This window comes from Pelophylax lessonae (genome assembly GCF_965119305.1).
Source record: "Pelophylax lessonae genome assembly, chromosome: 7".
Classification (NCBI taxonomy): Eukaryota; Metazoa; Chordata; class Amphibia; order Anura; family Ranidae; genus Pelophylax; species Pelophylax lessonae.
In genome coordinates, this window is record NC_138774.1 from 283,892,302 (window position 1) to 283,906,705 (window position 14,404).

The 14,404-nt window shown below is 45.8% G+C and overlaps 1 protein-coding gene across 1 annotated transcript in view; it reads left to right on the forward strand.

The window, feature by feature from the left end:
- Positions 1-14,404, forward strand: part of LOC309559666 (coagulation factor VIII-like) — a gene marked incomplete at its 3' end in the record, with an annotated part of 152,326 nt that overhangs the window by 84,018 nt on the left and 53,904 nt on the right. The window contains exons 14-19 of the mRNA XM_082263040.1: positions 268-474; positions 2,869-3,454; positions 4,559-4,715; positions 9,368-9,556; positions 9,748-10,018; positions 13,606-13,782. Of these exons, the coding sequence (XP_082119166.1) occupies positions 268-474; positions 2,869-3,454; positions 4,559-4,715; positions 9,368-9,556; positions 9,748-10,018; positions 13,606-13,782 (1,587 nt within the window). The remainder of the gene's footprint in view (positions 1-267; positions 475-2,868; positions 3,455-4,558; positions 4,716-9,367; positions 9,557-9,747; positions 10,019-13,605; positions 13,783-14,404) is intronic.

Below are 14,404 nucleotides of genomic sequence, written 5' to 3' on the forward strand. Positions count from 1 at the left end.
GACAGTTTCCTGCTGGTTCGGCCTGGACCTTGGCTTATCACTACCCGTCACCTTCTATGCCAAAGACAATAGTCCCCATAGGGGAGAATCTTCGAAGCAGGGGCACAGACTGCAAGAAAAACTTGACCGAAGGTTGAAGGTTTTCACATTATATCCAATATTTAAATACATTTTAACTGAATGTGAAAATCGATAGTATGAATGTGAAAGTCAATGGATGATAATACTTACTTTCCATTAACCATCAGAAAAATGATCTCTTTACAGCTATAAATGGGATTTTGGATTCTCTGCAACTCAGTATTTGCCAGAATGAGGTCAGCGTGTGGCATGTGTTAAATCTGGGTCTGGGCACAAAACTGATCTCCATTTATTTTGGAGGCAACACCTTCATGGTGGACTCAGGCTATCAAGAAACACTGACTCTGATACCGATGAATGGAAAGACGGTCATTATGGTCATGGAAAAAACAGGTATGTTCCTTCTTCTTAACTGACCTGAAAATAAATGCTAAATAAGTCCTTCAAGGCAGCCTATTGGCATGTTCGTGTATTATGCCGTTGATCCAGAAACAAGTAAGATCTCTCACTGTGTTTGGTAGACCCACTGTGTCATCAGGGTATGTTGACAAAGAACCTAGTGATAGGAGGAGAGAGCAGAGTGAACAAAAGGAATCCCTTATCAGTCTGCTGCTGCTCCCACTGTCCAATCAGCAGGCTGGGAGTAGAGAGGACACCACTGTATTTTTTAAACTGTAAGTGGTATCAGCTACCTAGATGTGGCAGGGCTGTGTAGATTTCAGGACTGGATGGGCAGAAGTACAAATTCTTTGGCAGGTAAAACAGTATTTAGGGTCTTTGTGCCTGCCCTGAGGTCTAAGGTAAGCCCAAAGGGTATCAGCCACCTAGATATAGCAGGGCTGTGTAGCTCTCCGGACTGGATGAGCAGAAATACTAATCCTTTGACAGGTAAAACACTATTTAGGGTCTTCATGGTCTTCATGCGTACCCTGTAGACTTGGGAGAGGATGTGTGGCCCTTAGGTTTCTCCCTCCCCTGCCCCCATCAGGAGTCTTGCACCCCGGGGCGGGGGATTTCAGGTAAGGGTCCTGCTTTGGGAGGGGACCATATGGGACACCATAAGTGCACTTTTTTTGGGTCTTCACGTGCACTTTTTTAAGTTCACCTTTGGTGTTGTGTTTTTGCACCATGGGCTCAATAGAGAAAAAAATGAAAAACGTATTTATTAGTATTTGTTCGCTTCGAGTTCAACTTTAAAGGGCAACTGTACCCTTGTACAGTTTTCATCTAAGTTGTGGCTGCCCACTAAATTGAATACTTGCCTTCAGGCAGGCCCAGGACAAGGGGTGGACAGGAGGAACGGCTGCCCTGAGCACTGTGGAATCATGTGAGGTGGGGTAAGGGGGGGGGGGGGGTGCACCACGAGGAGAGTGGGGAGAGGGGAATTGTGTTTGGAGGGGGAATTTTGGGGGGGGGGGCTGGCAGGGGGTAAGAATTGTTCTAGGAGGGGAAATTTGGAGAGGTGTGCTAGGAGTGGTGATTTGGTGGGATTTGCGTTAGGAGGGGGGATGGATGAAGAGGATTTGTGCAAGGAGAGGGGAGATTTGGGAGGTTTGTTCTAGAAAAGGTAAAATGGAGGGGGGGGGGGGGAATATGTGCTGAGATCAGAATTTTAGTTTTGTGGCTGCCCACTAAATTCAATACTTGCCTTCAGGCAGGCCCAGGACAAGGGATGGACAGGAGGAACGGCTGCCCTGGGCACTGTGGAATCATGTGAGGTGGGGTAAGGGGGGGGCACCATGAGGAGATTGGGGAGAGGGAAGTTGTGTTTGGAGGGGGAATTTCGGGGGGGCTGGCTGGCAGGGGGTAAGAATTGTTCTAGGAGGGGAAATTTAGAGATGTGTGCTAGGAGTGGTGATTTGCGTTAGTAGAGGGGATGGGTGAAGAGGATTTGTGCAAGGAGAGGGGAGATCTGGGGGGTTTGTTCTAGAAAAGGTAAAATGGAGGGGGGGGGATATGTGCTGAGATCAGAATTTTAGTTTTGGGGGGGGGGTGAGGTTATGCTAGTAGAGATGATTGGGGTTACTTGTGCTAGGAGAGGGAATTTGGGGTTGTGGGAGACTATTTGTGTTCGGGAGGGGGGGGCGGAATTTGATGGGTAAAGGATTTGTGCTAGGAGGGGGAAGTTTTTTTCTGGAGGGGGGGGGGATTTGTGCTGGGGGCATTTGGGGGGAAAAATAATTTGAGCTAGGGGGATAGGGGGCAAAGGTTTGTGCCAGGAGGGGGATTTCAGCTGGGTGGTGGATTTTACTGGGAAGTACAATGGGGGGATTTATGCTTAGGGGGGTGCATGAAGATTAGTGCTCATTTGATTTGGGTGGGGGGGGGGGGGTGGTTCCATTTTGCTGACACATAATCTGACATCTTGGAGGGGGGGCACGATTTGGCATGTTTACACTGGACTCAAGATGACCTTGTCCTGGCACTGCCTTCAGCCATAATCCAGAGGAGATCTTCACTGTGACCCTGCTGGTAACTCCACAGTCTTTCTCTTAAAATGTCCAGTTCATACTGCGCATGCACGCCACTGCCTTGTTCATTTTTAAGGGAAAGGGACTGATTGGGGCTTTTCCAGGACTATAGATTTCCAAAGGAACGAATGGGGGAGTACGAACCAGCCACTTTGGTAGAAAGGCTGGTGGCTCCAAATGGGCAGCACTTAGAGCCACCAGCCTTCCCCACCTGAGGTGGAAAAAAACTATCATAAAAAAACCATAGAAACTACAATTGTACCTTAAGCTTCTCCTTTCTCTTTAAATTCACGACTTGTTGATTTCTTCTCTGTAGGACAATGGCAAGTGGCACCAGACTCCCCTCTCGCAGAATTAGGTATGCGAGCAACATTACGAGTCTCTCGCTGTGAGCATCAAGATGACTACTATGAATACGACCATGACGAGTCCAAAGATTTCACCCACGATCCCACTTTTTATCAATTGCCATTTATTACCCCTTTCAAAACCCCACCTTCTGGTCCTCAGACCTACCTGAAGAAATCACCAACCCCAGATTTTTTTGATGATGGAATCCTAAATGACGAGTCTCTGAAAGATTCTACAAAGGCTTTGCAACCCTTTGGATCTACTGAAATACAAAATGGCGTTAAAGGGAAACCAGTTAAGGAGTTAAGTCGGCAGCGTAGAGATACAGCGGGGCAAAAAGGCCCAGAAAATGGACCTCATAATAATAAGTCGGTGGATGACAATGTGGACTTTTATGATGATTACAGCAGCGCCGATTTTGAGTATATTGACTTGTATGGAGAACAAGATCCTCGGAGCCATACAGGGCAAATACACACTTATTTCATTGCAGCTGAGGAGATAGAATGGGATTACGGTGGTGGACGGTCTCCTTATTTTATAAAAGACAGGTAATTTTTATTTATTTTTTATTTATTTTAACCACTTGACCTCCAGAAAATGTACCCACCTTCATGACCAGGCCATTTTTTTGCTATATGGCAGTGCGTTCATTTATCTGACAATTGCGCGGTCATGCAATGCTGTCCCCAAATAAAATCGATGTCCTTTTTTTTTTTTCCGGTAAATACTTTTAAGGCCTATGAATACTAAAATTTAGTCGTTTGTCGCCGTTGCATGGGCGTGCAAAATTTTAAAGCTTGACATGTTTGGTATCTAATTACTCGATGTAAGTTTATCTTTTATATTTTACAAAAAAAGTGGGTTATGTATTGTTTTTTTTTTGCATTAAGATTCAAAAAAGTGTATTTTTTCCCAAAAAATTGCATTTGAAAATCTGCTGCGCAAATACCGCGTGACATGATAAAAATTTTGCAAAACCCACCAATTTATTCTCTAGGGCGTCTGCTCATTAAAAAATATTAAATAAATTAAATATATATTAAATAAATAAAATATAAATAAAATATTTAAAAAATATCGGCTGATTTATGCCTTCCCCCCGCTCGTACTTCTCCCGAGGTTTCTTCGCCGGGTGGCCGTGGAAGGCATTCTGGTCGTTCTGGTGATGGAAGGCTGCGTCTGTCAATGGACGATTGAGAAAATAAGATTTTTGTAAGATCTTACCGTAAAATCTTTTTCTCTGAAGTCCATTGACAGACGCAGCAGCCGCCCCTCTGATGTGGAGATGGTTTTTTTCCTTCACTGCTTACAACTAAACTGGTTTGCTGAGCAGAGGGTGTGTGGGTTATGTATGTGGGGACGGCCCCGTGGGCGTGTACATATACATTTTTCCTGCCTAGACTACTCCTGCAGGGGGCAGCATTACCCCCTTTCAGCTAATGAAGATAAAGGCTGCGTCTGTTAATGGACTTCAGAGAAAAAGATTTTACAGTAAGATCTTACAAATATCTTATTTTTCATGCTCCTTTACAAAGTGAACTTTCGCTCTTTTATTTTCTTACTTTTATTATATTTATTTTCCTTTTTTTAAATTTCATTTTATTACCTCTTTTATTTTATTGATTATTAAGCTTCCACTTTTTCTCCATCAGTTACCATATGCTTCATGGGTTCTCGTCATATAAGAAAGTGGTTTTTCGGGAGTATCTAGACAGCAGCTTTAATGAACCCGCCTTCCGTGGAGAAAGAGACGCCCATTTAGGACTTTTAGGACCATGTATCCGGGCAGAGGTTAATGATGAAATCATAGTAAGTAAGCTTTTTTAATCATGTGACTACTATATGCAATCCATGCAATGGAAATTTCCTACATTTTAAATCATTCTTTATCAACCAGTAAAATATTTTTATTTCCTTGCTTTGTTTTTTTCTTTTTGGGGGAGGTTGCCTAGAGCTGGGGTATAAAGCTTTCCCACTCTCAACCTTTGGGGTAACTCTTCTGCATCCCCTTTTGACAGCTATTTGCCATTGCTAGCTGCCAAATCCAGGTGTCACTGACAGCTCTGGTCTCCAATATTGAATGGAAATCAATCAGAGTGGTTTCCATTGATTTGATTATTAGGTCTGCTATGACATAGTATAGTGATCACATGCAAGCTGAAGGCCTCAATCAGATACAAATTGGTTTCAGATTGCAGAGGCCACTGTAGTCTGTAGCTGGCATTGTACCTCTGTTCAATACTGTAATTGTCTTGTACATACAGTAAACAGTATTTCTCTGTCGCTCATTGACAGACGCAGTCCTCTTTGATTAATATCAGTAGGGTTATACTGCCCCCTACAGGAGTAGGACACTAGGCAGGAAAAACGTTCTGGCCACACCTTAGGGGCAGTCCCAGAGGGCATATCCTCTCTCTCCCTGCTACAGGATGTCAGTTTTTTTCTGCCTAGTCAGGAGTAAGGACCTAAGTTCCTTGCTGGGATCTCTGGTCCTGGCAAGCTTTTTTAGATAAATCTTTTTTAGTTAGCTTTTTCTCTCCAGTTTTTGTTCCTGTGAGATCTTCAAGCAATTATGCTGGAGCTGGGCAAGGGGCTGGATGTTGAGATCCAGTGGTCACCCCAGCCGGCCTATGAGCGCGTGTAGGCCCTAGCTCCGCGCTGGGTCGGCCGCGACATAGTCCCACTGGACGGGGACTGGCCCTGCGAGTTAAACGTCTTGCCAGGACGCCTACGACCAGTCGGAAACGGAGTCGCGGCGTCCGTATTGGTCGACAGCCCCCCCACCTCGGTGGAGAGGGGTTCTGTTAGGAGTGGGTGCCCGCCTGTTCCGGTATGGTGAGTATAATGTTCCCCCTCTCCCCCTGTCGGGTTTTGGGAATGGATGCGGGCCCCTCTGTGGATGGTCGGACCCTCATGATCCCGGGCTTCTCCTCTATCCTGTGACACACTTCACATATCTCCCTCTTGCTAGTGTGAGTTGGTGAATAAGCGGATGGCCCTAGAAAGGGGTTGCCTGCGTCTGCCGCGACTATCTCTAGATGGATCAGACAGACGGTGGTACAGGCTTATTCTATTAAGGGTCGGGTTCCTCCGTTCCCTGTTAAGGCGCACTCCACTCGGGCGCTTAGTGCTTCCTGGGCCTTCCGCCATCAGGCGTCAGTGGTTCAGGTTTGCAAGGCGGCTACCTGGTCGTCGGTTCATACCTTTACAAAATTTTACAAAGTTGATGTGCTGGCATCGGTGGATGCCTCTTTTGGCCGCAAGGTTCTGCAGGCCGCTGTTTGAGGAGACCGGTGGTCTACCTCGAGGGTTTTTTCTGTTGGGTTTTCAGTTGAGTCTCATCCTTTTGTCTGATGAGCCTTTAAGACTTCTGGTTGGCACCGGTTGGGCCTTCTAGATTGGATTTTGATTTCCGTTATCCCACCCCTCATTTGTGGCACTGCTTTGGGATGTCCCTACTGATATTAATCAAAGAGGACTGCGTCTGTCAATGAGCGACAGAGAAAATTGGATTTTTGACTTACCGTAAAATCCTTTTCTCTTAAGCTCATTGACATACGCAGTACCCGCCCCTCTATTTTTGAGTTGGGTTGGGTTAAATTCTCTGACACTGCTTTGTGACATAACTGACATCCTGTAGCAGGGAGAGAGAGGATATACCCTCTGGGACTGCCCCTAAGGTGTGGCCAGAACGTTTTTCCTGCCTAGTGTCCTACTCCTGTAGGGGGCAGTATAACCCTACTGATATTAATCAAAGAGGACTGCGTCTGTCAATGAGCTTAAGAGAAAAGGATTTTACGGTAAGTCAAAAATCCAATTTTAACAAATATCAAAATAATTAAAATATGTAGGAAAAAAAAAATATGTATAGAATATTTGTGTATGTGTGTGTATGGGGTCCTGGGGTATTTCCTCCCAGATCTGGACCAGGGTATCACTGAGCTCCTGAACGTGCAACTTGGCGGCTTTGGATAGACCGAAACATAATTTCCCAGAGGTGTTCTATTGGATTTAGGTCAGGCGAGCATGGGGGCCATTCAGTGATATAAATTCCTTCATCCTCCAGCAGGGGCAGACTGGCAATTTTCGGTCCAAGAGGCAAGTACAAACCAGAGGCCCATGGTGCAGCGACTCGGCCCCCCTCCCACTCTCCTTCTTCCCATCCTCCTCCTGACTCCCATTCCAAGCTGAAGCCCTGCTCCAAATACTCTCTACTTACCAGCTTAATCTGGGTTCCTGACCTGGCCAGCAGGGGGCACCTGGGGGGAGCTGGGACAGCTCAGTCGGGACTGGCCGGGGGAGAAGAGTCTCCAGTGGGGCATTGGAACCGGCCTCTGCTCAGACACTGTTTACACCATCCATGCTGGGGGGGAGGGGAGGCCTGCGCCCTGTCCTTGTCTTCATCCTGCACTCAGTAGGTCAGTGGCAGGGACTTTTTACTTCTCTTCACCAGGAATCCTTTAGGCATGTCTGTTGCAGAAGCAGTGCAGCCTTTTCATGGGGCATCAGAACGGCCCAGGGGGCAATTGCCCCCCTGCCCCGTGGCCCAGTCCTCCCCTGTCCTACAGGAACTGGCAGCATACTCTCGCCACATGAGGCCATGGCAGTCAGGGTGCCATTGTCTAGCCTGTAGAGGTCTGTGCATCCCTCCATGGATATGCCTCCTCAGACCATCACTGACCCACCACCAAATGGGTCATGCTGAATGATGTTACAGGCAGCATAACGTTCTCCACGACGTCTCCAGACCCTTTCACGTCTGTCACAGTTCTCATCCTCTCCTCCTTGCACAAAGGTGGAGATACCGGTCCTGCTGATGGGTTAAGAACCTTCTACAGCTCTTTCCAGCTCTCCTAGAGTAACTGCCTGTCTCCTGGAATCTCCTCCATGCTCTTGAGACTGTGCTGGGAGACACAGCAAACCTTCTGGCAAAGGCATGTATTGATGTTCCATCCTGGAGGAGTTGGACTGCCTGTGCAACCTCTATAGGGTCCAGGTATCTCCTCATCCTACCAGTAGTGACACTGACCCTAGCCAAATGCAAAACTAGTGAAAAACAGTCAGAAAAGATGAGTAGGGAAACAAAAAAATGGCAGTAGACTCCACCTCTAAAACCAATCCTGTTTTAGAGGTCTTCTCATTGTTGCTCATCTAGTGCACCTGTTGTTAATTTCAATAAAAGAGAAGTTTGGGGGTTTTTTTTGTTTCAATTTATACTTACCTAGGTGAATGCAGCATCGGTCCCCCGGTACCTCTGCACTGAGAACCGAGCGATCAAAATACTGCCGATCACTTGGTTCTAAAAGCTACCCGAGCAGAGAGCTCTCTGCTCCCTCCTCGCTCATTGGAGCGCTGAGCTGTGGAGGGGAGCGACCGGCTCAGGCTCTCAGTGGCGAGCTGAGAGGCTGAGCCGGGTTTTAGTCCTGGCGGATCTCGCCTTCCATTGTCGTGATGACGCGGCGGCTGGACCAACCTTTGTGATGTCAGCAGAGAGCGGACTTCTGTGATGTCAGCAGAGAGCGGACTTCTGTGATGTCAGCAGAGAGCGGACTTCTGTGATGTCAGCAGAGAGCGGACTTCTGTGATGTCAGCAGAGAGCGGACTTCTGTGATGTCAGCAGAGAGCGGACTTCTGTGATGTCAGCAGAGAGCGGACTTCTGTGATGTCAGCAGAGAGCGGACTTCTGTGATGTCATCAGAGAGCGGACTTCTGTGATGTCATCAGAGAGCGGACTTCTGTGATGTCATCAGAGAGCGGACTTCTGTGATGTCATCAGAGAGCGGACTTCTGTGATGTCATCAGAGAGCGGACTTCTGTGATGTCATCAGAGAGCGGACTTCTGTGATGTCATCAGAGAGCGGACTTCTGTGATGTCAGCAGAGAGCGGACTTCTGTGATGTCATCAGAGAGCGGACTTCTGTGATGTCAGCAGAGAGCGGACTTCTGTGATGTCAGCAGAGAGCGGACTTCTGTGATGTCAGCAGAGAGCGGACTTCTGTGATGTCATCAGAGAGCGGACTTCTGTGATGTCAGCAGAGAGCGGACTTCAGCCCGCTTTCTGCTGAAAACGGGTAACAGGAGTGCACAATAAACTGCACTCCTGTGATCTGTAACAGATGTACAGCCAAATGAGCTTTGGCTGTACATCTCCTTTAACACCAAAGCAGCTGAAACTGATTAACAACCCCCACTGCTACTTAACTGACCAGATCAATATCACAGGAGGTTAATTGACTCGATGTTATACTCTTATTAAAAAGTGTTCCTTTAATTTTTTTGAGCAATATTTATTTTCAGTAAATGTTCTACATTAACTAAATATAATAAATTATATTTATTAAACTTATATTACTTTAGAATATAACAAATTCATTTTTGTTTATCAATTAATATTGTTCCTTGCCTTCCTTGCATAAAATGATTTACTTGAACCAGTTTGCCATTTCGTGCTTTGCCTCCAGATACAGTTTAAGAACATGGCTTCGCGACCGTACTCCTTCTACTCCAATGTTCTAGCTGTGCAATGGAAAGAGGAAGACAGTGTTCCCCCACAACACACCCGTACATATACAGGAAAAGTCAGCTCACAGTTTGGGCCCTCTGGATCGGACGAGTGCCGGACCTGGTTCTATACCTCTAATGGCCACTTGGTGAGCAATTTCAATTATTTTCCTTTAAAATATAATGAGTGCGAATTGGTTCTTTCTTTCCTACAAAAGACTCGTGTGCAGTTTTGCACCTCAATGTGACACATGTCTTGTGGGCAAAGTAGAAGAACATTTGGGAGAGATAGATGTTAATGTCGTTCAAACTTGACTTTTGTTCCCGTGTTTCCAACCAGTACAAAGACTTCCATTCCGGACTCATTGGACCCTTGCTTGTCTGCCGACCAAATGTTATAAAGCGCTCCACTGTGCAGCAGATTTCGATGGAAGATTTCTCTCTTGTGTTTATGGAGATAGACGAAACAAAGAGCTGGTACTTCAGAGAGAACTGGCAGCGGCATTGTCCTTCCACTTGCACGTTTCAAGCCAATGTATTACGTTCTTGCCCTTCAGCCTGCAAGTCACCATCAGCTGCTGAGGAGATTCAGCGTGACCACATCTTTCATGGTAACGAGCTTCAGTCACACTATGACCATTTCTGTCCTATGCAAAACCTTAGTTGGACTACTACAGGGTTATGGGGTGAGAAAGAAAAAGCGATCATAGTTCACATGCAGGATACAAAAGTTGGTCGATGCCAGACATGTCAAAATAGTGATTTGGGGCTGTATGGGCTCATATTACTCCTTCTTTGTGGCTCCCAACTGGTTTAAGGTGACCTGTGGCTGGGCCAGGGCAGCTAAGGCAGTACAGCTGGCCCTCCCATACTGGGCCCAGGTCCCATCAGTTCAAAAGGGGGGCCCAGGCAACTGCTGGGCAAGAGGGCAGGCTGTACTGCCTTATTGAAGAAACTGATTCTTGGTTATAATATTTGTTTCCCCTGCTGTCTGGGCCCCCCTCCCCTGCAGTGCTGCCAGCTTCCCTCCTCTCCTCTCCCCCTGGCAGCTGCTGCAGGCACACAGGGGGATCGGTTTTAGGATGAGCGGGGGGGCCCTGTCAGGTAGGCTCTACGGGGCCCCATGATTTCTAACAGCAGCCCTGGGCTAGGCTATAGATATTCAGATTTTTTAAGCATTCTTGGCAAGTAATTAGACTAAGTTTAAAACAACCCCTCACTGACCTCAGTAGCTGCAGGCACTGTGGAGCAATTCATCCTCAAATTTCTGTGGTAGTACTATAGATATTCATGTCTTAAACATTCTTGGCAAGCAATTAGATTCATTTTAAAACAGTCCTTCACTGATCTCAGTAACTGCAGGCACTGTGGAGCAATTCTACCTCAAATGTTTGTGGCAGGGCGATAAACATTCAGTTTTTTTTTTAAACATTCTTGACAATCAAGTAGAATAACTTTAAAACAACCCCTCACTGACCTCAGTAGCTGCAGGCAATGTGGAGCAATTCATCCTGAAATTTCTGTGGTAGGGCTATAGATATTTAGGTCTTTTACACATTCTTGGCAAGCAATTTGATCAATTTAAAACAATCCTTCACTGACCTCAGTAACTGCAGGCACTGTGGAGCAATTCTTTCTCAATGTTTTGTGGCAGGGCACTAGACATTCAGTTTTTTTTAAACATTCTGGACAAGCAAGTAGAATAAGTTTAAAACAACCCCTCACTGACCTCAGTAGCTGCAGGAACTGTACTGTGGAGCAATTCATCCTGAAATTTCTGTGGTAGGGCTATAGATATTCAGGCCTTTTAAACATTCTTGGCAAGCAATTAGATTAATTTTAAAAAAAATCCTTCACTGACCTCTGTAACTGCAGGCACCATGAAGCAATTCTTACTCAAAGTTTTGTGGCAGGGCACTAGACATTCAGGTTTATTGCTTCTACAAGCGAGTAGATTATCTTTAACCAGTCCTAGTGACTTCAGTAACTGTAGGCACCGTGGAGCAATTCATCCTCAAAGTTCTGTGGCAGGGCTGTAGACATTCAGGCTTTTTTAAGCATTCTTGGCAAGAAATTAGTCCAGATTAACCACTTGCCTACAGGGCACTTTTACCCCCTTTCTTCCAAGGCCAGTTTTCAGCTTGCAGCGCCGTCACACGTTGAATGATAATTGCACAGTCATGCTACACTGTACCCATACTACATTTTTTATAATTATTCACCACTGGGTTTTTTTTTTTTTTTTTTTTGCTAAACAAAGGGGAAAAAAAAAAACATTTTGAAAAAAAAATGTTTTGCTTAGTTTCTGTCATAAAATGTTGTAAATAAGTAATTTTTCTCCTGCACTGATGTGCACTGATGAGGTGGCCCTGATGGGCACTGATGAGGAGGCACTAATATGCAGCACTGATGGGCACTAATGGATGGCACTGATATGCAGCACTGATGGGCACTGATAGGCGACACTGATAGGTGGCACTAATGGGTACTGATATCCTTCACTGATGAGGCTGCACTGATGGGCACTGATGAGGTGGCACTGATGAGGAGGCACTAATATGCAGCACTGATAGGCGACACTGATAGGTGTCACTAATGGGTAATGATATCCTTCACTGATGTGCACTGATGAGGCGGCACTGATGGGCACTGATGAGGAGGCACTAATTTTCCTCCCTAATGGGTGGCACTGATGGACACTGATAGGCGATACTGATAGGTGGCACTAATGGGTACTGATATCCTTCACTGATGTGCACTGATGAGGCTGCACTGATTGGCACTAATCAGGAGGCACTAGTTTGCAGCACTGATATGCAGCACTGATGGGCACTGATAGGGGGCACTGATAGGCAGCACTTATGGATACTGATAGGCGGCAATAATAGGCGGCACTGATTGGCAGCACTGATGAGTTGGTACTGATGGACACTGAAAGGCAGCAGTTGTGGGCACTGATAGGGAGCACTGGTGGGCACTGTTGGGGCTGCAATAATAATCAGGACACTGATAATCAATGCCCTGGTTGTCAGTGCAGATGTTCTCGCTGAGGAATGCCGCCTACCGGCTCTCTCTTCTCGTGCGTTTTCAGCATAAGGAGAGGAATGCCGATAACCGGCATTCCTGTTCACTCTGTGATCAACTGGGTTTGGACAGAGCTGATCACAAGATAAAGAGCCTACGCCATAGGCTCTTTACCATGATCGGTGATGCGCTGTATCCCAGAGACACACCACCAATCGCTGCAATGCACACCCGCAGGGCGCTCATGCGTGGAGAGAGTGGGATAACAAGAGTGCTCCCGCCTGTCCATCATTTCACTATACTGCGGGCGGGAAACAAGCCCCAACTGACTTCAGTAGCTGCAGGCACTGTGGAGCAATTAATCCTCGAAGTTTACAGCAGAATCGCTGATGTCTTCCAAATTGTTCTCTCAGCGGTTCAATTGTTCCCCACTCCCAGCAGTGATTTAGCAGCTCAGCATCCCCTGCTGATCCCCATGACTAAGCTCAGGTGGGCGGGGTGAAATGTATTGGGGGCGTGGCCTGGCTGAGGTTGTCTCTCTCATGCCACCATAGGACTCTGTGGATGTGCGGCACCAGGGACCTTTCCTCTCTTCCACCCTGCTCTCCCATGCCAGCAGTGATTTAGCAGTTCAACTCACCCTGCTCCTCTCTGCTAGCAGCGGCTTAGAAGTTCACCTCACCCTGATGCTCTCCACCAGCTCAGCTCCCTCTCCCAGCAGTGACTCAATAGATCCGTTGTCCCCTCCAAGAACCCATGTTCAGTGTTCATATTAGAAATGATAAGGCTGGAAAGCTATTAAATGATTACTTCCTTCCTTTAATCCTGTCTGTTTCGTATTTACAGACGTCCCTCTGCTCCTTCTCTATTGATGATCTTTTTAGTATCATTCAAAGTATAACTGAATGGTAAAACTTGTTTTTTTTTTATTTTTTTTTTTAATTTTGGATTTATTAGGGATGAATTATGACCCCTATCAGTTTTTTATCTGCCACTGGGGACATTTCCCTTTACTTCCTGTCCCAGGAAAACAGGAAGTTAGGAAGTTCCTCCAAAGTTAGGGAATCCCTGGGTTGTATCTACCTATCCCGGTTGAGAAACGATGCCTGTATTATCTTATTGCAGTGAAAAGTTGTATTGTTACTTATTTCTTTTTTCTTTCTTGGCATTTTAGCAATCAATGGCTATGTAGATAACTCTCTTCCTGGGCTGGTCTTGCCTTTGGATAGAAAGATTCGATGGCATCTGCTGAACATTGGAGGAGACATCCTTCCTGTGCAGTTTCATGGGAACATCCTCAAGCAGGGAAGCCAGAAGGACCATCCATGTAGCATAGTGAACCTATACCCTGGTGAGGATTGTTGTATTATTTCATTCTTCTATGTATGGAAAATAACTATTGAAGGACTGTTTTCATCAAATCCAAAGACACGTATGGTTTCCAACACATAGGGGTTGGCTTACTAACCACTTTACCACCGGAGGATTTTGCTGTCTTACGTCCAGGCCACTTTTTGCGATTCGGCACTGTGCGACTTTAACTGACAATTGCGCGGTCGTGCGACGCTGTACCCAAACGAAATTTACGTCCTTTTTTTCCCACAAACAGAGCTTTCTTTTGGTGGTATTTGGTCACCTCTGCGCTTTTCATTTTTTGCGATATTAATTAAAAAAACGACAATTTTGAAAAAATAACAATATTTTTCTACTTTGACAGTTAAAAAATATCCAATATATTCAATTTTTGTCATATATTTAGGCCAAAGTGTATTTAGCTACATGTCTTTGACAAAAAAAATTCTCAATTAGCGTATTTTTAACCGCTTTATGACTGGAAGGTTTTACCCCATTCCTGACCAGGCCATATTTTGCGATTCGGCACTGCGTTACTTTAATGGACAATTGCGCGGTCATGCAACGCCGTACCCAAATTAAATTTATATCTTTTTTTCCCCACAAACTGAGCTTTCTTT